We start from the raw sequence: 25,505 nt of genomic DNA on the forward strand, positions 1-25,505 counted from the left end.
GTGTGAGTCAGTGGAGGCAAGAGAATATGGGAAACATGTTGAATAAAAAATCTGGACTTATCTGATAGCTCTAATGGACTTCTTTAACAGTGAGTAGGTGCCACCCTTATTGGGATTGCCTTATCACTAGACATGGCACCTTGTATTGCTTGCTTTATGTGGATTTTAAACTTGCTGGCCCTTGGATGGTCTCTTTTTCCTTTCCCTGATACTATGTTTTTATATATGCTGTAAGCCAGCCAGATGGGTGGGGCATAAATAATAAATTTATATTATTATTATTATTATTATTATTATTATTATTATTATTATTATTATTATTATTATTATGGCTCCAAGTAAAATAGTCCAGCACTTTTGCCGACATGTCACAAAACACCAACAGTATGACTGCACTGTCCAGATGCTACAAAGTCATCATTAGGCATTCTGCTGCAAATGTTTTAAGAGAAAAATTCCAGGAACTTTTGATCCCGCTTTATGGTGATTCCAGTTATAAAACATACTTTACCCCAGTTCCACAAAAGATGCTTTCAGGCTATCAAGAGGCGCGTGGGATAATGAAAGCATGGTCATTACATCTTCTAAAAATCCAACTAACAGCTTCCGGTCTTCTTCCTGAAAGCAAATTTTAGAAGTTTTTAATCTTAGTTTTGCAACATGTATCCTAAAGGTGGCTGAAAAGCTAAGCCTGTGGCTCTCAAAGAGAGATTCAGTTTTGGGACCCAGATGTCAACTGCACTCTTTGTTCTGAAAATACTATGTCTATTCCTCAGCTACTGGCTGCCCCACTGCCAGCATGTCCCAAGACCCGATGAATAACTAAAGTCATCATTCAGAGATCGGCAATACGAGAAAAAGCGTAAATTCTGATTATGTCAACAGCAATATCTGTGCTGACTTGAGTCACTATACTCTTACAAACCTCTGAAGACAGTGGAATTACTAAAATGGTAAAAATGCCTCTCATCTCTGTCAACATGTACAAATATTTGCAGGCTGCTGAATGCTGTGTTTACTCCTGTGCCAAGTACCACACATATTTTGACTGAAATTTTTATGCAACTCTTGTTACCATGTGCATTCCATAGTCGGGTGGGATGGGGATCTTTCAAACTAGTTTCACTACCAGCAGGAATTTCTAAACACACAAATATAGTAATGTCACATATTCCTGTTTTGACCTTCATGTTGCCCCCCCCCCATTAAAATGGCCAAGCGTATCAGGAACAGTTGAACTGACTGGCTGGGCAGAGGTCCACTTTTGGTCCTCTCCAGTGGCCTCCCATACCTCATCCCACATTGTTTAGCAGGACAAACATCTGGAGATGTTTTTAGGGGTAGGAACATAAGTCTGCAGGTGGAAGAAGGGCGTGGGAAACTTTCCTTCTAGGAATTTCCTTAATTTACCTTAGGGTCCAAGGCAATGTTCACATGCTGCTATGACTGAATTTATGATTTATAAAGAAGCTTTATTAAAACAGTAATGTAACCATCCTCACTTAGGCTTGAGTGTTTCAAAGACACGTATTATTCAGTCCCGAGCAAAAGCTGCTTACCTGGATATAGCATGTAAGTACACCTGTGGCATAAATAGGAACCGTGGCTTTTGTTAGCACTCCATTTCCTGCTGTGGCATCTGAAACCATGCCGTACAAATAAAGAATAAGAAGCATAAGTATGTTGGTCATTTAAAATAAGTTCGTAGTTGCTTAATACTCTCTTAATATGCCCACTAAAACGAGGGATCCTTTTCTTGGCCCCATATCCATTGGTGTACAAGTATTTGACGCTGAGGGACACAAATATCTTCCTCAGAACTTCTTATTCTATGAAACCATTGCTTAAATCAGAAAAGAGCCAGTCCAATAAATTTACACAGGGAGCTTCCTTATACAGTACTAGTTCAGACTATTTCTACAAGTGGCCCAGTGTGGTCTACTTTAACCAAGTAGTAGCTTTCCAGTCTCATGCAGAGCTTTCTCCCATCCCTGCTTCTAAATAGTTTCTCCACAGATACAAGGAATTGAGTTTAGGAACTTCTGCTCCACCATCCATTCTCTCCTCCTTTCCCCCCAATCTTCCTAGCTATTTGGCACCTCTTTGTCAGAAATAAGAAACCATCTTCAATGTAAACTGCCTCCCAAACTTCATTTGTAGAGAACTTGGGAGTCTCAATTCAGTGTAGGGCAGGCATAGGCAAACTCGGCCCTCCAGATGTTTTGGGACTACAACTCCCATCATCCCTACCTAACAGCAACAGTGGTCAGGGATGATGGGAACTGTAGTCTCAAAACATCTGGAGGGCCAAGTTTGCCAATGCCTGGTATAGGGTGTGTTTTGTTTTTTAAAGGCTACAGTAGAAACAGTAATAACTCTGCGACTCACCAACATTCTCCTCAGACAGTCTTAAGATTTCCTGGAACTGTGGTTTTACCTAAAAAATAGTTATGAAGTAAAAGAAAACCTTTAGTTTAAAAACTGAGAAGGATATATTTCTGATGAATGTTTATTAAGTTGTTCTTAATGGGCAAGGTCTCCCTCACACTCTAAAACATGCATACACAGGGGGGAAAACCTGCATAGTAAAGGTAAGTGCTTTCCAGACCTTTAATCTGGCAGGTTAGCAACTTTTTGATCCTAACATTCCATTAGATATATGAAACACATAAATTGTTTCTATTCTGCATCATCCCGTCCAGATGTGAATATGTTTACCTTTGTATTTGTGAAGATTTTCCCAAATGTTCTGCAAAGGCGCCAGAAAAACCTTGAGAATTCATGTACACAGGCTGTTGAGGCTACATTGATTTTGCCAACTATTTCTATAAGTTGCGGCAACCTGAAAAACCAGGTTAAAAATAAGTCACTTTTCAGAAAATAGGTTTGTAATACTGTAAGCAAGCTGATCCTTTTTCCTGACAAGTCCAATATTTGGGGGGGCTTTGGCACAATACATTTAATAGTGCAAACATGAATCCTTCAACATTCAGACCAAGGCGGCTCCCAACAGAGTATTAAAAACACGATAAAACATCAAACATAAAAAACTTCTAAACAGCGCTGCCTTCAGATGTTTTCTAAAAGTCAGATAGTTATTTCCTTGACATCTGATGGGAGGGCGTTCCGCAGGGCAGGCGCCACTACTGAGAAGGCCTTCTGCCTGGTTCCCTGTAACCTCACTTCTCACACTGAAGGAACAGCCAGAAGGCCCTCGGAGCTGGACTTCAGTGTGTCAGCTGAACAATGGGGGTGGTATAATTATTGATCTATACCATTTAAAGCAAAATTTCTAAAACAATGTATGCTGTCAGTAACTGCAAAATAGTAGCATTAAAGAAAAACTCTAAAGCTGATTAAAAATATTGCGTCCCCCTCACCACACAATTATTCAGAGGAATTAGCAAGTGAAACAAGTCAGAAGGAACTCACAGTTGATTGACAACCCACAGTAAGGTATCCCAGCCTGTGGTACCCTCGTGTTCCAACTGGTAATCATAAAGTTGTAATAGCACAGCCAATTGTTCCCGGCTTCCAATTATGGTGGCTACATCCTGAAGAGGAGACGCAGGCCTTGGGAATCTAGTCACTAGCAGCAAACGACAAACCACCATGGTCAAAGTTTAAGACTCCTTGTGCATTAACACAATGAAAATTGAGAAGCAATCGACATGCCTAACTATAGGCACTTTCACCTAATAAAGTAAGTAGGGAAAAGACCTACCCATAGTCCATTAAATCATAAGGTAAAAGATGATTTGGGGATTTAGTCCCAGAGATTCTACGAGAACTAAACCAATCTAAATCCTAATTCTGTGGCTCAACTCTTGATTCCTAGGAAGTTATGTATCCTTACCTTCAAGATGCAGTTACTGTAATGGCCTTTACATGGATTTCCCTGTGAAGAGTTTTTAGAGGCTATAGCTAGTATACAAGTTGTTGGATCATTCTCTAATAAACTAGAATTCTAGAACTGGGATCCAGAACATGACACCCATGGGTTCCATAGCACCCTTTGGCAGCCCTTCCCCCCTTGGCGCCCTATTCATTTTGTTCCCATGAGTTATTCTTATCATTTTGCCTGTTGGGAAAATTGTCTATATTTTGTTTCAGGGTGTGCAGGTATTTTGCTTGGGGCTCGAGATTATCTATAATGCAAAACAGCTATGAGCCTCAAGTCAGGGGATATATAAGGAGAAGGCATTATGACCACCACCTGCCAAATCAAGGGGTCTGATTCTGCCCTTTACTTCACCAGGAGAAGTACTGGGCCTTTACATGGGTTTTGCATCTGGCAATGAATACATCAGAAACTGATAGGAATAAACCAATCTCCCTATAGATACTACTCATCTGAAGTGTCAACAATGCTTCCTACATGCAGAATTATAGGTTTTATTTGGTAGTAGTGGAAAAAAAGAGTTCACATTTCAAAGACTTCTTGAACCACAAGTCTTCAAGCTACGGAGAGAGCACGTTTGCTGCACTGCATTCACCTGCACAGCATTTCTATGGAATATTAATTTAAAGTTAATGTGAAATGAAAATAAATTTGACCCAATTTCAAAATAAACCATCACAGAGAATGATCAAGAAGTTACCTTCAATCTGTGGAATTTCACCCTGAAGCTTAGCTTTGCTTGTAAAAGGTGCATTCTGTAGCACTAGTGCAAAAAGCGAAGGAATCAAGGACTGCAAAGCAGAAAGATACATGTGCAGCTTGTGTTCATCAAGTCCATGCTCGCCTTCCTGAAATGCAAACAGGGAATCCAGGTGAAAATCTTGCTCCTTTGCTCTCAAGGTGCTTATCCATTCAAAATGAGCTTCTGAATAATTAAAAAGCCATTAACGAGAATCTATCAGAGAGAGACCAGAAAGGGGAGAACAGATAAAGGCAAAGGGGTTTCGTATCAGGTTCTTCTCCAAAAACCCAACTATCGACCCGATGCATTCATGACATTTATAATCGTCTTTCTTGCAAGGTGGAACAAAAGGTCTCACATGATCTCTTGGTTTGACTCTAGAGAGCCAGAGAAGTTTAGATTCAGCAAGGTTGCTGCACCAATGTGCCTTCAGTTCAAACCATGAAAGACTAAATGAAGCAAAACACTGTGGGCACAATACAAGACAACGTTAACCACCTCAAATCTCAATGATCCCCGTAAGAATGATTCCAGTATGTACTTAACTCAGTCCATAAGAGCCAACTCTTAGGGGTTGTGGGGGCTTCGCCCCCCATAAAATATTTGAGGGGGCCAAGCCCCCCCCCAGTTGATGGGTATTGCCAATCAAATAGTGTGCATGCACCACATCATGTGATTATGTGGAGTGGGGCTTACCTGCCCCACCCCATTTTTTAATTCAAGTCGGCACCCCTGATTCAGTTGGACTTTAAAGTGCTTAACTTTGGATTGTGCCCACTGTTATTTCTCATACAGCATCCCACTTTTACTACAGACTCCTAATCTCACAGCAACTGGCATGAGTCAGCTTACTAGAGAGAGAGAAGAATGAACTTCCAATGTGAAAATCTGAAAAAATGTCCTAGAAATGTGCAACGTATTCAGACACTTCCTACGAATACCAAGACAGCAGAGGGGAAAACACTTTCAAAAGTTTAAGAATTCCAGCATTTCTTTATAGATAGCAAAACATACAGCAAAAGACAGTCATCAGCAAGCAACCAGATGATCAAACTCTAGATATACATAGCAGCAGCAGCAGCAAGTTAACACTGTAGATAAAATGCCCTTTAAAGGACATGGAAATATGAACATTATAAAAAAGTGATCTGCAGAATAGTCCAAACAACCAGTTGTGATGGTGTTGAATGTTACCGATTCTAATAAGTGGGAGGTGGGGGGAAGATTAGAAAATTTATATGAGCTGTATCTTTGCTTATTCAAGAGGCACAAAAAACAGTGAGTATGAGACACCTTTAATATTTACCCTGAGTAGTTTTTCAATTTTACTAAGCAATGTAGGTATAAGATGAGACTGCAAATTTCCTAGTTCTGTGGTCCAGGCAGCATAGGCAGGTAAAAACACTTGATGAGTTGCACCAACTACTCGTTCTGAGGGATCACCCAACGCTGAAAGTAGTAGTTCAAAACCCTGGTAATAAAGAAACAGACCATTTAGGAGAGTTATGTTTACTTTGCTTAAGCATTCCAGGCACTCTCAAGATAAGCAAGTGTCTATCTTGAATTTGATGAAAAGGCGATTCCAGTGGTTCAAGTTAATTCAAAAAGTTCCACAACTATTTGGAATAGATGTCACAACACCATAGCAACGCCATTAGTGTCAGGGGGCTAAATTTGTTAAAGTTAAATGAGCATGCAGAAAAGTTAGGTGAACTATAAAACTGGACAATTCATTCAATACTTGCATAAGCAGCCAAGGTGCCCATAGGTATTACAACTAAAAAATTACAGATCATTGAACACTAGTTCACAGTCAAAATAATGAAAATTCTTCAGTGATTTTACAGAATGTTCCCTCTCTCTTCTGCCAGCTTGCTCTTTGTTTTGCTAACACACAACAAGATATTTTCAGAGCCCAAAAGTTAGATCACATCTCAAAATGCTGATGATGTTAAAAATAGCCCAGGGTATTTGGGGGGGATTAGTTTCGTAAATACTTCCTTGTGATTTTTCAGACTTTGTTCATAATCACATGATCTAGCAACTGCCCTGTCATGTATTATTATCAGATACAATACCTGTTGGTATTTGTCCGGATCATCAATGTACCCCATGATGATACCAAGGCTTTTGATCACAGCTTCTCGTACTAGATCTGTCTTATCTTCCATCAACATCTGCTGTAACATGGAAAGTACCAACGAACTTCGAATCTCTTTCTGAAAGAGGAAATTAGTATTTGCTGGAATTACATTACATAAACTTGGAAACGTAAGACCAATAATATCATATACATCTATGCTATCTTTTACAGTTTATTATAAAGAGAGTGATGGCAGCTAATCTTGATGGCAAAATAATCTGGTAGAATAAGTCATTTTAGGCCTAAGCCTGCAAAAATATAATATATGCATTTAGAATATAAATATAATACATGCATTATAATATATGCATCCAATATATGCATTTAGAATGCATGGGTGGTGGTGGGGAAAACATTGGCTGGGATTAGTTCTGCACATATTGTTTCCCAAAAGCCCACATTGCTTTGTTCTATGTGAACATTACCAAGTGCTAAAACTGAAGTAGTTGGCCAGGATCCAAAATGACTGGATTAATTCCTATCCTTAGGCCTTTAGACTTCTTGTTCCAGACTAGCAGTCTAAGATGCCACATGGCTAAACTATTTTTGAATAGGAGCTTCAAAAGCAGTTGGTGATATGACATGGTGTTCTGCTGCTCCAAAACAAAAACATGGTGGGCCATTAAAAACTATGAAGGGAGGAGGGATTGTACTAAGTGGCTCTTCAGAATCTGGCCATCATTTTAACCTCTTCAATGAGTCTTAAATTTAGATACATATTAACAGAACACTTACAGGAAGATAAGGTGCTAATGCTCCACAGGACTCTGCCACCAACAGCCGTCTTTCTGGATATTTGTGATTGATCTGTCGGAAGGAAAAGTTACTCCTTTCATTTTTTTTGCTTATAATTCCGTCCTGTATTTCTCTTTTTCAAATGCCAGCGTGTAAAGAATATGAGGCTGCTGCTATTACTATGCCACCAGAGGCTTTCATTCACAAACCATAGTCAGGATGCACAGTATGCCTTGAACCTGGAATTCTTATGTTTCCAGAAAGGAAAAATAGCCTTCCTGCTGAGGTCTGGTGAACAGATGGGGGCTACAAGGACATTAGACACTTTCATAACATCCCCATAAAGGGAAGAAGTCTAGGCCACACAGCAGATTTTATCAGCTCCTGACAAGCACATCAATGGTTTGGCCAAACTGTTGGGGTCAGTCTAACTCCACCTTCCCAGAGACTATTCAGCACCCTGCAGCTCCTGAGCTAAGGCAGAAGGAAGCCCAGGCCTAGCAGCTTACATCAATACAGGCAAATCCCCATTTACACATTTTTGATATGTATGCAACTGTTTATATGCGCATTGCGCCAAACCTGGAAGTGACACAGAAACGTCATAAAAGACGTCACTAAAAGAGCAGAGCAGGGGCATGGCAAAGCAGGGGTAGAACGGGGGCAGGTTTTTTCAATTACGTGCAATTTCACGGATGTGCACAATGACCCATAACGCTACCCCCGTGCAAATTGAGGGTTGCCTGTAGTCAGCATGGAAAGGACACAATTGATCTATATTTTATACCATTTATTTGTTTAGGATTTTAATACTATAAACCATCTTGGCTTTGCAACTGGCAGAAAGGTGCTATATGCATGCAAAAAATAAATAAATAATAAACTCCCATTAATAAAGCTTTGTCACTTGACCACTGCTAACCCTTAGGAGAATTTCCTGGGTTAGCACAATACATGACTTAAGAACAGTTTCTTCTTCTGTTTACTTGAACTGGCACCTTCAACCTCAGATCTTCCTAACCTACAGGTGAGATGCTCATGGATTGCTCACTCAGATTGCTCTGGGCTTCTGCTTGCCTTTACAATTACAATTCTTAGAAGTATATGCTATTTAATATATTGTAAACCACTGTTGACAAGACCACAGTTGCTGGTAAACTGCAGAATTTTTTTTTGGCCCCGGTATCCCATGAAGTAAATAAAGATTATCTCCTATTACCTGCTCCCAACATTGTGGTAAGAGTTCTGCTTCTACACGTGTTGGTCCAACATGCCGAGCAAATGCTACACATCCAGTCAGAATCATTTGCCTATAAAATAAAAATCTTCAGCCTATTACAATGAAACAGGCTTGTACAACAACCACACATATGCCTAAAAGGAGATGTAACAGACTGAATGGTCTGCACAGAAAATGGCATCTGGAGTGTGCTGCGAGCAATTAGTTACTGACAATCACGTCATTGATGGTTCATTAAACACGACATTTTCCAAGTATGAAAATAATTTCCATGAAGGGAGAAGTGTACACTTGCACTGCATTTTGTACATGGTTGTGCTTAAACATCACTATTGGGCAGTCATTGCACATAAGCGCTTCCTGGTTAGAATTCTAGTAGCAATACTCACACAACACTTCGTAAGTGACCATGTAGAGGAGGAAAAATGTCGTGTAAGAAGTGGCCCTCAATTATAAAACTAGTCAATAAAGGTGAATGTAGATTATACAGGTCAAGCAAAGTAAGAGAAGCTATATACAGTGGTACCTCGGGTTAAGTACTTAATTCGTTCCGGAGGTCCGTTCTTAACCTGAAACTGTACTTAACCTGAAGCACCACTTTAGCTAATGGGGCCTCCTGCTGCCACCGCGCCGCAGGAGCATGATTTCTGTTCTCATCCTGAAGCAAAGTTCTTAACCTGAAGCACTATTTCTGGGTTAGCGGAGTCTGTAACCTGAAGCGTACGTAACCTGAAGCATATGTAACCAGAGGTACCACTGTATTGCTTTTGTGGATAGGCAAAAGCCTTAAAAAGTACACAAACTGACTGTTATAAAACCTCTAGGGCGGAAAAATCAGTCCTTGAGAAGCCTAAATGATTTAATGAACATGCTCAATATCTGGAATTTTTGCTACAAAGACAAAGAAACTTTCAATGCAGAGTAAAGCTAATCTTCTGCTTCCTTCTAGCAGATACAGCTATACCTGCTACTTTCCTATAATTAAATTTAAAAAGAATCCACAAAATGCAGAACCTAACTACCATCCCATTAATATTAGATAGATGTCTTCACTTTACTGTTTTCAGCAGCTGCTAAAAACCTGTATTTCACCAAGCCTTCCTAGGCAGGTAATTTTATTACACATGATTGTTTTAAAATTGCTTGTTTATATTTTGAAAACATTGTAACTTTTTTTTTTAAAAAAAGAATGAATTATTAGGGAGCAATCCTATAGAGCAATCCATCAGGACGAGCGGGATTTAGAATCTCTGGCTAAACTACAAGGTTCCCGGTACAGTTGGGGTATGCCAGTGTAATTCCACATTCTTGTCTTAGCAGGAGATAGGCTGGAGTATCTGCCCCATCCTGGTTCAGCCAGGAGCCTGGTGTATCTTAAACTGGTTTATGTCCTGAAAAAGGGCTGTTCTGGAGTGGGAAACACTCCAGGGATGGGGTTTAGGGATGGGGACTAAGGCTGCATCCTAAACGCACTCAGCACTCAAAACCGGGCAGAATTTATGCCAGTTAAAAGGGTGTTGTAACTCAAACTCTTATTTAGAGGCTCAGCACAAAGGAGTATGGCTAAGGCTTATTTTATCCTTGCTTAACACCAGCTTCCAGTGCACAGGATTGCCCTGCCAGGCACAGGAGGATACTAGTCCTCCGATTTATTATTGTGTCATACTGCTTTAAAGATTAAGTTCTGTGTGAAGAGTCTGCAGATGGCTCTATACAGCAAAGCCAAGGAAACTGCTCAGTGTTTTCACTTTGACCATTCCTCAGTTAATTACAATTACAATCTCATGAGACCCAGTCTGCTGTTTCCAGTTCTTAATGCATTTCTGAACCCAGGCTCCAATTTCAACTTGCAGAGTTGTCTCCAAACTCTGTGCAAGTCAAAGGCTAGTCACACAATGGGGCTTTCGTGTTGTTCAGTGTACCCCCCTGAGGCCCTAAAAAGACACCGCTGGGGTCACAAGACCCTCAAGTAAGGTCTGTATATATGCACATGTACTGTCAGCTTGTTTTCAATAATCAGTTAGGGAAGGAGCAGGCATTGGGAGAGGTGAATGGGAATTTTGAAGTGAGTTCACCTGATCCACGTATCTCAGACTCAAGTTCAGATTTGAACACGGGTCTTGCTTGGAACCTGCACTCCCCCAGATTCTACTCCTACTTATGAGGTGTCAGAGGACTGGCTGTCTTCTTTGTACAGCACATTGTGGCATATACGGTATTCAACTCCTCCTGTGAGAGGCAGGTACAGATTGACGTCCTGTCGCTCTCAGGGAAATTGTACGAAAAAACATGGGAGGCAGCTCTGTATGTCTTTTTAAAAGTATTTTAGTGCTTTTAAAACGACTTTTGCAAATTGAAAATCTGTGCAGGTTCTAAGTATTTTTTTCCTTTAAAATCTGCACAGGAATGGATTTATCAAGGGGTCAGAACCGTACCAGGCCTGAACAGACTGGTTTGTATGCCACCAGGAGAGAGGGGGGAAAGAGTGAGAATCAGATGTCACAGCCTTAAATGGCAGGAGAATCAGGCCTAGGTCTTAACCAGGCCTGGTCTGTACCAATTCAAACTACACTTGGAGGCTCACGTGGCTGAACAACCTCAAACCCTTTCTTCAGTCTAAGACACTAAATCACTGCATGGCAAAAATATTGAGGAGAGGGGTCACTATTTTGAGCCTCAATGGCCACTGAAATCTTTGAAAATGAAAATATTATCCTTGCCTGCGCTTCCCATCCTGCCTAAGGTTCTAACAGAAGAGATCTCTGATAAAACAAGACAAGACTAAATCATGAGAAGATACGCCAAGACACGGTATGGCAAATGACTGATGGGGGAGGGGGAAAAAACTTTCCTTTCTTTCCTTATGTGATTAAACAAGAATCCCCTCCCCTCACGAGTCAGAAATGTCATTTTAAGGACTTAAGCTGTGGATTTAAGGCTGTGTGGAGATAAACTTTCGAACCAAAGCATGTTTTAAGAAGAGTGTGGAATGTATAAGAGCTTTGGAATGACGCAGTTAAAAATGCCGTCGCCATATTGGGAAGTTCTGTTGGAGGACTTAAGTCTGAGAGGAGAAATAGAGAAATAGAGCTGTTTTTATATTGTGGGTGAAACTCCTCAGTGGGACTTAAGAATGAGAGTTCTGTAATTAATGATGGAAAGAGTGCTGTTATCTATGAAGGTGATGATATATGGAAACCATCTCGATTTGAGGATTGGAAGAACGGAAAAATTCACACAGGATTATTATTGGTGTTTATCGGCTTAAGGAGACTATCAGAAGAGATCATAAAGAAAAAAGAGAAAATATATGAACAAGATGTGATGTGGAAACAGCAAGATAAGACTGGATGGAATTATGAACCCTGTTTGGACTGATTTGGATTGATTTGGACATTATCGCAGTAGCAAGAAGGTGATCAGAATCCCCCTTCGGATCTTGAAATATGGGTCCCCCCAACAAAAATTTAAAATTCGGCTTTGTAATTCAGAATTTATGTGATGTGATTTAATTTGATTTGATTGGCCAGTTAATAAAAATTTATTTAAAAAAAAAAAATTAGAGGCAAAATCTCTATTCCACCCGTGGGAATTTCCCTAAGCCATGCTTTTGCTCTGAACCTTCCTCAAGTGTTTATGCCTGGTTAGAATGTGTACTGCTTCGCTGCACGTAAAGAGGTGTGTTCAGAAACCTGACTTTTGAAGGCTAGAAGGCAGCCTATCATACATCCATTGCTCCTCTAGTTTAAAAAGGCTCCCCACCTCTGTTGTAAGAGAACAGAATGACTACTGACTGCTAATAATAATAATACAGCGGTACCTCAGGTTACATATGCTTCAGGTTACAGACGCTTCAGGTGACAGACTCCGCTAACCCTGAAATAGTACCTCAGGTTAAGAACTTTGCTTCAGGATGAGAACAGAAATCGCGTGGGAGCGGGAGGCCCCATTAGCTAAAGTGGTGCTTCAGTTTAAGAACAGTTTCAGGTTAAGAACGGACCTCCAGAATGAATTAAGTTCTTAACCCGAGGTACTACTGTAATAAACAAACAAACAAACAAACAAACAAACAAACAAACAAACAAACAATTTATACCCCACCCATATGGCTGGGTTTCACCAACCATTCTGGGCGGCTGCCCAGAGATACTATGTTCCTATTTTACTAGAAGCCTGCAACAAGAAAAGTAGTTAATAGCCTTCAAATTTCAAAAAACAAAAGTGTTTCCCACACATCAAAGACACACCTTTGCTCATCATCTGGCCTTTTGATCAAGTTGAACAATATGTGTAGGAGCTGATCTCTCTCTTTGGGTTCAGGATGGAGGCAAGCTGTACACAGTATGAGGGGTATCAATTCCTAAAGGAGCGAGTGGGAGGGAAAGGTGAAAAGCTATCAAACAACGGTCTTTAAAAAAAGCCTAGAAAACATTTAAAACCATAAAGTAAAATAAGATCTAGTTAATCTACGACCAGCATGAACACAATTAGCTTGCATATTGATTTCTCATAGAATCACAAGTTGTAAAATAACACATGTTCTGTTTATAGGTTCTAATAGCACCAATAAGACTGTGCTACAAATGCTTATGTTTATTATCTATATGTTTCCTTACTGAAATTGAAGAAAAGAAATTGGTTTAGTTTTTTGTTTTTTTAAAAAACACAAAGATGAGGCTAAGCAAACACAGAAAAAAATATTTAGTGTTATGCATTGACTTCAATCCAGTTATTCCAGGGCTGTCATGGAATACCGTGTGAACCTAGGCTGCTCCATGAATTAAGTTGATGTCCCCAGAACAAAGAGGATAGTCCCTACTAGTTCCCATAGAGAGTGAATGTACACACACACGCACACACCATTTTCTAAACACACACACGTTTTACATATTATACACACATACGCACACTATTTAAAGGAAGTTAGTGAGATAACATGAATCAAATGCTTTGAACTATCCACTGATAGCTGCCACACATTTTCCCTAACACAATTATGCCAGTTTAACACGTTTAGTCTGCTCTACAACCTACTAAGACCAGGGACGTGGGTGGCGCTGTGGTGTAAACCACTGAGCCTTGGGCTTGCCAATCAGAAGGTTGGCGGTTCAAATCCCCTGGAGCTCCTGTTGTTCGGTCCCAGCTCCTGCCAACCTAGCAGTTTGAAAGTACATCAAAGTGCAAGTAGATAAATAGGTACCGCTCTGGCGGGAAGGTAAACGGCGTTTCCGTGCGCTGCTCTGGTTTCACCAGAAGCGGCTTAGTCATGCTGGCCACATGACCCAGAAAAACTGTCTGTGGATGAATGTCAGCTCCCTTGGCCAGTAAAGCGAGATGAGCGCCGCAACCCCAGAGCCGGACTGGACTTAACGGTCAGGGGTCCTTTACCTTTACTTTTTTTACAACCTACTAAAACCAGAATTCTGAGGTTCCGGGCAATTCATATCTGTGCACAATCTGCCCACAAAAGCAACAAAGTAAATGCAAAGATTACGCAGACGTTCCTAGTTCCTGATTCCTTTTCCTAAAATGTATCTAAACATTCTGCAGCTGGAGGACTACAGTAGCTTAACACTAGCATTTACACTTAACTGAAACTGAACTGTGGCCTAGGCTTGAAATAAAATGTAAGCAGCTGTAACTTTTCTTTCCAGGCACACCTCCCAAACGGCATGGAAAAAATCCTTACAATGGAAGATTTAGTGAACCAATTTTAATTTCATGTCTTACTGGTAAAATGAAAAGAGAAAGAACCACCAATACTTCAGAAATACAAAAAGGTGACTCACACTATACTTGGAAAACGTACAACAATTTATTATAATGCTTTATTTCCCTTGTCAGCACTTCTGGGTTGACACTCATCTATGGTTGTTGCTGTTTTTATGCCATGGCACCATTCATCCCAAACCAACTAATTACGTTTTTTACTCTTTTTGATAGTTACCGCTATGCTAGCTATGACATGCAATGGCTAATCTTATCAGTAGGTTACCTTTTGCTTCAGTATTCTGACTGTTCCAAACTTTGTTATGAATGGGATTTTCACTAACAAAATGGGGAGTCACTGGCGTCTTAAGGGAAGCCCAATTATTGAGCAGGGAGGAAGGGAGAGAAAGAGAGAATCTGTCCTGTCTCAGCAGTTGTAACACAAATAATGTATACATTGAGTAAAGCCTAAAGAACCGGGTAATTTTTATAGAATTTTTCAAGAAAATCTGAGCCTTGATACAAAATGCTTGCCCGTGTTATTGTATTCTTCCTAAGATATCTGGGCTCTGAAAGACAAACCAAAAATGGAGCAGCTGCAAACAAGTGAAGTGAAGGCAATCGAAGAATGGATAATATGGTTTAAGAGAGCTAACAGAGCTTTAAAAATAAGCCAAAATGAACAAGGCCACCCTCCACCCTCTTAGGTCTGGCCAGATAAAACACACAATTATTTTACACATAGATTCGGAGAGCCAGGAAGAAGCTATGACAGATAATATAAGAACAGAGAATTGTGATGATGACTTTTGTACTAAAAAAACAGCAAGTAGATTTTTGGTGAAATATGAAGGCTTCATTGCACAAAAGAACATAAAATATGGATATTTTGGAACACAATATGAATGAGCGGCATCAGGAAAGGCCTGCTATGCAAAGAGAGTTCTACCTAGATGTGAGAAAGGTGACAGGATGTACACTATATCAGTATTAGAGACAAGGTTGATGAGTTTTGTACGTATGCTCAAGTTCTGACTGACATTCAAATTTAATTGATCCATATGGTTTTTTTAAATTGAAATTTTGAACGCCTACTGATGTTGATAAAGGGAACATAGCAATACTTAAGTCAATGGCTTTAATGTATTTTAGCTTCACCTGTTATTATCATTTTACATTTAACTTCCTGTACAAGGGGTAAGGTAATGGGTGGCAAGGAGGGCACCAAGGAGAAGTAGCAAATTTCAAAATATAAATAAAAAGTTGATCAAGTGGGAAAATATTGATCAACCATGTATTCCTGATAAAAGATGAAAAAGACAAACATTGAAACTAAATTAATTGTAAAAGCAAAGCAACTACATTATTTATTATTATTTGCCTCACATTATTGATTTTCTAAGTGACACGCACACGAACATGCAGGATAAAACACTGCATGGGAGAAAACTTATATACCAATCTTCTACTTAAGAACGCAAAAGCAACTGGTGATGCATCATGTATGACGATGCCTGTTAAAAAAACTAATAAATCCAATTGTGGCATCAGACGCCCTTATCCAAGGCAGTTTTTTGGATGCTAGCCTGCATCATGCCAGGGCTTACTATAAACCAGCATTCAGTTTCTGGCAAGTCATTTGTAATTTATGTGTCAGCCAAGAGCTTCCTATAAGGATATTTAATGTTACTGTCCAATCATTTTGAATGGGCATTGAAAAGTGTGGGGGTTTTTTAAGCATGCTGAGTAAAAAACAAATGCTAAACAGTTCTACTGATGAATCCAACAAAAGAGTCTATTTTGATGGTTAATCACTGGCACGTTGTTAAAATATTCAGCACAACAGAAGCTGCAAATGCTTGCTCAAGTTTCATTACAAGATCTAAAGAGCTATTTTAGGCACATCCATTTTGAATTTTTTTCTTCGTGACCAGCAAATCTCCTTTCCACAAACTTCTTCTGAAAGTTTTCATTGCTTTCAAAAACTATTCATGTGACATGGGAACTGCTGTTCAGTATACAAAATCAAATCCTATTTGAGTATGTGGAACTATGTGTATGCATGTATATGCTGTACAGTAATTTTTTTTAAATCAACAGTTTAAAAATTTTAAAATCGGAAGCTTTTGAAAATGAGTTTGAGTCCCTCCTCACTCAAAACTTTAAAGAGGATGACTGGATGAGACCGGTCAATCTATACCTAGGTATCAGCTTACTATTCTTTGCAAGGTTGTTTCATTTAATCCAAATTGGTAGATATGGAGCGGATACAAGGCTATTGCTTTTACCTTGCAGAAAGCTGGAAATTGTATCAGATGGAATTAGCTGTGTGTCCACGTCCATGGGTCATATTCTTTCATGTATACTATGGGATTGGAGCGTTCTCTGCATCGCTGCATCTGTGCTTCTAAACTTCCTTCTATCAATGGGAGTGGAGAGACAATGAGAAATCTTCTTGAGCAGATGTGTCCTACTGCATGTTCCATGTATTGTTAATGAAAGGGAGAGAAGAGGGAGGACAGTTGGAGGGGGACAAGGGTATTTCTCGAGCGCAGAAGGTATGGAGGGAGAGTGTAATACAGATTACCTACACTACATGAAGACTGAACAAAAGGCTTTAAGTAAATAATAATCCTTCCAAGAAAGAGATAGCATATAGCTGAACTAAGTGTGTTGCACTCCTAGGCAGCCTTACCTGGAAGCAGTTCTCAGTGGCTTGCTTAGGCTGGAAAATGCAAGAGTGTCGATCTGCTAAGAAGGATACGGATTGAGTCCTTTGGGATTTTAGGTCTAAAGATCTGGCTGGAGGTTTATTCATGAAGCTGGAATGTCTGAAGTGCATGTGCATAATAAGTACTTTAACAGAATTTCTATTTAAAATATGTATGAAACTCCAATAGTAACGGGTGCATTCTGCGATAGGGAGTTTTATTATTGTGAGCATTTTCTGAGCTCTTGTCGCAGTACACCGCGCCTAAGATTTCAATTCAAATTGGCACTGCTGGTGCTGAGGGCGGCGGCGGCGGAACTGCTTCCTGCCAGCCCCACGTTAAAGAGATCGCTGAAGCTGAACTTCAAAGAGATCCACATCTCAGCTGGCTTCCTGCCTGCCCGGTCTGTAAGGAAAGGTGGGTGAGGGCGAAGGGCTGTGAGGCTGCAGAAATCCCCCTGCCAGACCCTGCGCCATTGTGGATGCTGCCGAGGCACCGCTTGGGGCTGTTGCCCGTAGCCCCATCGGTGCAGCAGATGCGGAGCTGCTTGTAGCTCCAAACAACCCTGCAGACCCAAACAATCCTCTCATTCCACAGGGCAGCAGCAGGAGCGATCTTGATGCCACCGCCTTCTCTTCCTCCTATCCTCCCTCCCTCTGTTAGGCGAAGCTTCCCCTCTCCCCATCCCTCTACATGGCTGGGTGGGGAAGCGAAACCTCACCTCTCTCACCTCAGCAAAACTTCCCCCTTAGGGAAGGGGAAGAAAGGGAGGCTTTGCCCGACAGAGGGAGGGAGAATAGGAGGAGGAGAAGGTGGGGGCAGCAGGATCATTCCTGCCGCTGCCTTGGGAAGCGAGAGGGTCGCAGGTGGTTTTGCAGCCACACTGCCGCCGAAGTGCCAAAGCTGTTTAAGAAGTTGGAGCAGCACAACGAGCAGCTCTGCATTTGTGGCCCCGAGCCTCCCGCTGTCCCCTGCCACTGCCAGGAGCAGCCCTAGATGCGCCTCCTTTGGTGCCGCACGAGCCAGGAGATCTGTCGGGCACCGCGGCACAAATGCAACTAGGAATTGTGTTTCAGCGCCCCACAACCCAGGTTTCAGGCGCTAAGTAGCACCTTGCTTTTCTTTCCCAGTTTCTTGGAAAAAACGATGAAATAAATAACCCTGATAAGATGAAAACGATAGGTTTCAAATGGTTAAGAAAAGAGGCTTGAATTTAAAAGTCACACTTGACTTTACTGGGAAAGAATACAATGTTTGCCAAAGGAATGAAGTGTGCTTCTTCTTCAAAGCTTTACCTCAAGTACATTGTCTATTATGCGATGAAGTCTTCCTCGGCCATACCTACAATCTTCTCATTTGCCTCTGTTTCCTCAGGTTCTCTAACTACAACACACTGCAAAATTCCTCGCCAGAAGAACTAATAATTCCACAATCCACTTTGCTCTAAAGGGGAAACGTGAATAATCTAGTGGTATTTTCTTTTCTTCCACAATGCTGCTCACATGCCAGAAGATAATGGCCCAAACCACCAAAACGGGTTTTCTGATACAGTATCAACAAATCCAAGATTGCACCTAAATGGACCATTCAATTTAGTAAAGCACCCGTCTGAACAACTTCTTAAATAACTATTTACACAAAGCTGTAACGCTTTAACTATTCTTTGGTCTGGGTCACACATCATGAACCACGGCTTAGTGTGAATGTGAGGTTTCTTTCTGGGAAAGGAGATCACGGCCGCTTTGCTCCTTTCTGATTGTTTTGCTGCTGTGCTGAGCTAAGTCACAGTTCAGCTTAGTATGTCATCTGAACCTGGGCTCACGGTTTAGCTGTCCTGGAAAACCATAACCATACAGTATTGGACAAATCTTGGTTGCAGCTCATGGTTCGTCTGGAGAGAGCTAAACCCAGGTTCAGACAACATGGGGGTCCATGTCTTTGCCTTAAGCCATTGCCTTAGAGTCCTACTGAATTCACAGAACTAGTTCCATGCTACTTTTGCTCCCTGTGACCAGATCCCTGTAAATATATTGATCTATACCATTAATAATATAAAAAAGACCATTCTGCTTCTCATGAAATCAAAAACAACCTAACATATATTGTCATATTATTCATATTCTGTTAACTTTGAAGCAATACACCCATGTGGTATATTTTGAAATGGGTACTATATTGCAATAAACTCAACATTGCTCTGACTTTCTCGGGCATGTAACTAATCCGGGAAAAGTAAACATCAAGAACCTAGTTATTCAATCGTTCACTTACATAATGTACGCATGTTTACATACACAACAATTAGTATTGGAGTGTAATATAAAAACAGAAGGTATATTATTTGTTGAAATTATGCCAAATGAGGGAAACTGAAATAAAAATATGGGCCTCATGTTTGTGCACAAGTAGGCTCCAACACAAACCATTAGTATTTCTTTTCTTCTAAATTCAGCATTTTGCCAAATATATTTTACTTTTTTTAAAAAAAAAGTTTACATGCAAGCACAAGGTTCTAACGTAAGACATTTCATATCTAAAACACAGATAGTAACTTGAATGTTTATGTAGTTATTATTATTTCCACAAATTTTGCAAGGGAAAAGTAAGCAGGAGAGGTAGGCTGCAGAAATCTTACACTAACTCCAAGTGTAACTAGGAGCTGCAAAGAGAAGCTCAAGTAGCACCCCGCCAAGCCAAACGGCAAGAGTCAGAAATTAGTAACTGATCCTGGAACACATCTTACACAGTTGTTTTTCTATCACAACTTAAACAGAATCATTAGTTTAGTCCATAATGTATACAGTTTATAGAATTAAATGCTGCATGCAATTGTAGAATTTCAATGTATCTAATGAAAAGTTTATAGACACATGGAGGTTGCTAAGTCATTGTAACGGAGGGATCAGTACACATTTCTTGACTTGGTTGCCTTTTCATACAGCCCCCAAGGGCTAAAATGCCAATCGCATTACTATTTCTCTAGATTAATAAGTAAAGCCAAGCTGGCTAGAAAAGCAATTCCTAACCAAAAACAAAACACACACAACTGCCTCATCTTCAGCTCATGTCATTCTTTATAATATGCATTAGAAAGTTCTGTCAATAAGGGCCAAATCCCAGACCACTAAAAGTACCTACAAGAAGAATCATCCTGTTAGTATGATGTGACTCACATCACAGCAGGTACGGTGAACCTGCTCCCCACCAGGTGTTGGACTGTAACTTCCACCATCCCTGATCATAGGCCATTATGGCTGGGGATGATGGGAACTGGAGTCCCACAACATCTGGAAGGCACCAGGTTTCCTATCCCTGCATTATAATCTACACTGTAAAAGTGACAGCATATCAACACTTGAATCCCAAACACTGGAAGTGCCTTGCCCAATGGAGCAAAGGCGCAATGCCTAGCTTCCCAGACGTGGCGTCGCTGCTGCTTACCAGGAGGGAAAAGGGTGAAGCAGCCTGCTTGGTGACAGTACACCAGACTGGCTCTGCTGGTGCGCTCAGCTTCTCTGATTCCTACCACCCAGTAAGCAGCAGCGTCCCCACTGCCGGGAAGTTTATGTTGCAGCTCTGTCGTGCTGGGTGAGTCGCTTCTGCCAAATGCTATTCAATTCTAAGGACATTCTTCTTGTAAAAGTTGTGTAGACACAACAATAGTTGTAGCTCTATTTGCTTTTTACCAGCATATATTCTACTTTACAAGAAATAAAGCTATATAACTTATTTCCCTTACAAGGGACTTCTAACGTTTGGCTCTTTTTGCAATGAATTCTAGAGCAGAAGTATTTCCCCTTCCCCTTGAAATCTGCTGTGGTCCAGAGGTTCAGTGCCAGATGAATCAAGCGACTGGGCAGCAGCTTTTAATCTTTGCCTTCTTTCCACCCCCTGGACCTCTTATGCCTGTCGCTGGGAGCCAACAGTTGCAAGCCATGTCAATGGTAACTTGGATAAAGAATTCCTATCTAGTTAGGTTCTAACGTCCTGATTGTTTCACTGTATTTTAAACATATTGTAAGCTGCCTTGAGAACCTCTGTTAATTATATATGTATTGTTTTAAATGATACATATATAATTCTCATCGATATTAAGAGGCTAATTCACCCCAATTCAATATTATAACTCTGCTTTGACACACAGAAGCACTAGAAGTGGGTTTAGCTAACACAAGTAAGCAAACTGAAGGGCAAAACAGATGGACTCACAATAACAGCCCTGCAGAGTGCCATCAAGGATCTTAAGCAAAAGGACAAATAGTAGGATATCATGCTGTTTTGCTAAACTCACCTGGCAGAGGTGCACAACCATTCTCTAGGAGCAGAGATGCATGCACAAAAGTAATAAGATGATTGCAAGTAATCGACTTCAACATAATAAACACTACTAACTTCTCAATAAACAGAAATGTTGCATAAAATTGAAATAAAAATGTCTGGACTTCTCACCTCTCTCTTTGCAAGCAGGACATTAGGAACGATATGCGGCAAGCAACGCCCAAGCATCAGCATGACGCTTTTTTCACTATCAGCAATTCGGGACACCTGGAAGTGCAATTTTGATTTAAAAAAAGAAAGAAAAAGAAATAATATTCTGCAATGGCATTTGTGCAATTCTTAAGGTAAATTAAGAAATCAGTCACGTCTTGGTTTCCGTCCCAGAAATCAGCACACAACAGGATACTGGGTTGACATGCTCATTTTAAACGTCTTGAAACCAAAAGACACAAAAGTTATCTGTGTAGGCTAACACATGAGGAGCAGTATAATTCCATCTGAGTAATACAACTGGAGCCACCCCCATTTCAACAATGGCACTTGTTGAGGCTACTGGGTGTGGCTGCCAAAGGTAATAACCAGTCCAAGGGTTCTAAAATCTCCTCTACGGAGCTACATAAGCAACGGGCCAGAAGTCTGCTGGAGTATTAAAAATTCAGCAATATGGTCTCCTCAGTCTGGATGTTACGACTCATCAAGATTTAACATTTTCCAAAAAGGACATATACCTCTGATCCCAAACGGCTCTCTGCTGACATTTGACAGAAAGACAGCAATGCTTGATGGAACGCATGTGACAGCTTCCTGCAGTAGTTGGGGCGTGGGGAGAAATAGAAGACAGTTGGATAACTGATATTAGTAGCATGGCTCTTTGACTCACAACTGACAGCTACAGAACACAGTGTGTGTGTGTGTGTGTGTGTGTGTATGTATACATGCTGCTAAAATTCTAAACTGCTTTACAGATTAGCCAAAAACTTCTCAAATGCTACTCCTACACTATCATACAGATTATATTACTCGACCGAGAAAACTAGTTTCCACGAGAAACCAAAAGCTTGCCCACTGATGTAAACAGATTTTTAAAATAAAAAACAGCAACAACATTTCAGTTTTATCTATTTCTTGATTATTTCATTTACATCCCAACAAAGAGAAGTACACTGAGCTTGGACAAGTTACCAAGAAGGAAAGTGTAATTAACAACTGCTATCTTTTGAATTACCTGTCTTGTTTATAAATTTCATATTGCGCTTTTCTTCTTACAGTGCAACCCAACTCAGCTTACAAAGGCATTTTACTAGGGGAAGGGGGTGTTACACATGTCTGTTGAAAAGATGAAAGTTATGTTTCTCAATGCAACAGAACGTTCCAAAATGGAAACAAGAACCATTCGTAATTCATGTAAACTAGGATTAAGATTCAAATGGATTTTACTAAAATGCCACCCTAATTATGCTTGCATGTAATGTACTAGGGAGGGGGGAAGAATCAAAATCCTCAGATCTTACAATGTTGGATAGAAATGGTTATCTGCCTACTACAAACCAAATGGGGAAACTGACTTTGGTAATATTCTGAGCCAATTATATTTCAGTCTTTTGATACAAATGTAGCAATTTTCAAATTTGGGTTTTTAAAAAGAGCGTTCAGGAAGCAGTCCTGATTTCAAGGAGGTATCTCAAATTGCTTATGAGTAATTTATTCATTTCAAAAAGAAAGCTCATTATCAAGTCCCACTTAAAGCATATTCAAAACTATTATTTTGAGGCTCAGGGTGAGAAACACACATAACGAAGTCTTTTAAAAATGCTATACATGAACATTACCAGTAAGGCATGAAAACCTATAGTGTGACTGCACATTTTCTTGAGGTAAAAGATGAGCACTAGTATCTATAAGCTCATGATGTTATATGACTAGATCAGTGTTCCCCAACCTTGGGCCTCCAGCTGTTTTTGGACTACAATTCCCATCATCCTTGACCACTGGTCTTGCTAGCGAGGGATGATGGGAGTTGCAGTCCAAAAACAGCTGGAGGCCCAAGGTTGGGGAACACTGGACTAGATCACTGGTCTAACTGGTGGGTCACGACCCACTAGCGGGTCATCGCCTGATCCCAAGGGGGTCACAACAGGAGCACCATCACCATGCAAATATATGGTAAAAGATTTAAGAACTGGATCCCCAAATGCATGTTTGGGTTAAACGTGGAACCTGGGTCTGAAAAGGTCTGAAGGTACCTGGACAAGATGGAAGAACAAAAGGAACACGAGACAGCCTCATTGGGGCTGCACCCAAATGTCAAACAAACCACCTTTCATCTCAAAGCTAGGGCCTCAACATACTTGCAGCAGGCATAACCATCTGTTTTAATAGGGGTGGTGGCGGTGGCTAGGGTTCAAATCTCTGACCTGTGATACAAAGAAGCAATATGTACATGCAGGAATGAAGTGTTTATGAACCAGAGCCCCATCTTTTAATCCTGCAGCAGCAGTTTCCATGGCTGGAGAAGTGAACCATGAGCCTTTTTATTTTATTTTAATGACCGCCACAGTCAAACAGTGCTTAAATGGTAGGAATGCAAGCAAGTTGGACACACAATGCAGGAGCATGAGTGCTCAGGTCAACACTTGGAAGGTAGGCAGGAGAAATACTGTTAGCTTCACGCATGGCAGTTTCCCATGTCAGAAGGGGGGGAAACCCAAATGCTTAGGGGGTGTGCACTAAAAATTCAGATCCCTCACAAACTTGTTAAATCTGCCCCTGTACAGCAAGTGAAACATTAAAAGAATCTTACAATATTGGTATTCTTTTTCTGAGAAAAGAATAAGCCACTAACCTATTGGGTTTATCAAAGTGTATGGCAGCTTTATTTGATGGAGGACAAGATGGAAGTTTTTCTCTCTCCTTCAAAGGAAAAGAAATTCTCATATCTTCTTTAGGAGCCCTTTTCTCTTCAGTGTCACCATGTTGACCGTCATTAAGCGAACTCTGGATATCTAAATATCTCCCGTTATCGTCTGGGACTGTGAGAGGCACTTGAGCTAAAGATGACTGGACTGAATCGAATATCACTGGAACAGGAGTTTTTTCATTTCTTAAGTACTCTATCTCACTGAAAAGAGGGAGGCAGGACATAAAGGATTGGAATTAAGAAACAAGTTAGTAAGTAAACCACTTCCAGTAACCTAAAATATATATTAACAGGTTTTCCAAATCTGTTCCAGGTCATATACACAAAGCCTATTTCAGAAGCTTAGGAATTGAAACTGGAAGGTTTTCTAAAATTATTTATTAAGCCTAGGAATAGGGAACTCCTCCAAATGTTGTGTTATAATTCCCAATCTGGGAATTGGAATCTAACCTTTGGAGGACCACAGACTCCGCAACCCTTCTGTAGCCATTAAAACCCCATTTTTCCATGATAAAAATCATACTGAAGGGAGCATGTCATTGGCTTAACCCAAATGAGCAAATGCAAGGACTCCTAAATACAAGACCATGGCCACTTTCCTCCTCCCTGGTTATTTATCTGTACTGCTGAGCTAAGCCATGGTCTGAAACCAGGCTCATGGTTTAACTCTCCCAGATAAACCACAAGCTACAAGGCATAGAACAAACCTTAGTTACACTTCATAGGAATAAAACTTAGCAGTTTTCTACTGAAATAAATTTGCCATAAGAGCTTATAAGTAAGGAACAGTAATCATTCCTCCTTCTGACCAGCTGCTGTGGGAAGGCTCCCTGGAGCTTCGTGTTCTAGGATACAATGGTTGATGGTATTGAAAGCTGTTAGCTTGAAAATAGCAACTAAACCACATTGGTAAGCAAAGTGGTTTCTTAAGCAGCATAATTCAATGTCTGGCCTATTCAATGCAATTTAGGGCACAAATGAAACAAAGTTGGGCACGCTTAACTGTGCCATTAAGATCAACAAGACACAAGAAGTTACAAAGTCAAGTAAATATTGAATTGTTTACCATTTATGTTGTAAATGAGGTGACTACTGAGCATTTAAGTGATTCATTTATTTATCTGTGCCA

The 25,505-nt window shown here is 40.4% G+C and overlaps 2 protein-coding genes across 6 annotated transcripts in view; one reads left to right on the top strand and one right to left on the bottom strand.

Annotated features, from left to right (window-relative positions):
* Positions 1–25,505, top strand: part of PIGN (phosphatidylinositol glycan anchor biosynthesis class N) — a 336,158-nt gene that overhangs the window by 198,118 nt on the left and 112,535 nt on the right. The gene's annotated exons all lie outside the window — the stretch shown is intronic.
* The window catches only part of RELCH (RAB11 binding and LisH domain, coiled-coil and HEAT repeat containing), a 63,086-nt gene that overhangs the window by 18,860 nt on the left and 18,721 nt on the right, over positions 1–25,505 (bottom strand). For 4 of the 5 annotated variants that reach the window (XR_014159126.1, XM_081872982.1, XM_081872981.1 and 1 more), the window contains 14 exons: positions 24,302–24,577; positions 22,188–22,263; positions 21,631–21,726; positions 13,009–13,121; positions 8,741–8,831; positions 7,522–7,593; positions 6,722–6,862; positions 5,950–6,114; positions 4,602–4,749; positions 3,433–3,589; positions 2,719–2,842; positions 2,389–2,437; positions 1,560–1,639; positions 512–618 (listed from right to left, as the gene is read on the bottom strand). Coding sequence is in view for 4 of the 5 variants with exons in the window: in XM_081872982.1 (XP_081729108.1) it covers positions 512–618; positions 1,560–1,639; positions 2,389–2,437; positions 2,719–2,842; positions 3,433–3,589; positions 4,602–4,749; positions 5,950–6,114; positions 6,722–6,862; positions 7,522–7,593; positions 8,741–8,831; positions 13,009–13,121; positions 21,631–21,726; positions 22,188–22,263; positions 24,302–24,577 (1,695 nt within the window). In the remaining variant the exon portion in view is untranslated. Of the gene's footprint in view, positions 1–511; positions 619–1,559; positions 1,640–2,388; positions 2,438–2,718; positions 2,843–3,432; positions 3,590–4,601; positions 4,750–5,949; positions 6,115–6,721; positions 6,863–7,521; positions 7,594–8,740; positions 8,832–13,008; positions 13,122–16,758; positions 16,890–21,630; positions 21,727–22,187; positions 22,264–24,301; positions 24,578–25,505 lie in introns of those variants that run through there. The other variant, XM_081872983.1, reaches the window with a different exon arrangement.

The sequence above is a fragment of the Podarcis erhardii genome, assembly GCF_964252035.2.
Source record: "Podarcis erhardii genome assembly, chromosome: 8".
In the NCBI taxonomy this organism is placed as follows: Eukaryota; Metazoa; Chordata; class Lepidosauria; order Squamata; family Lacertidae; genus Podarcis; species Podarcis erhardii.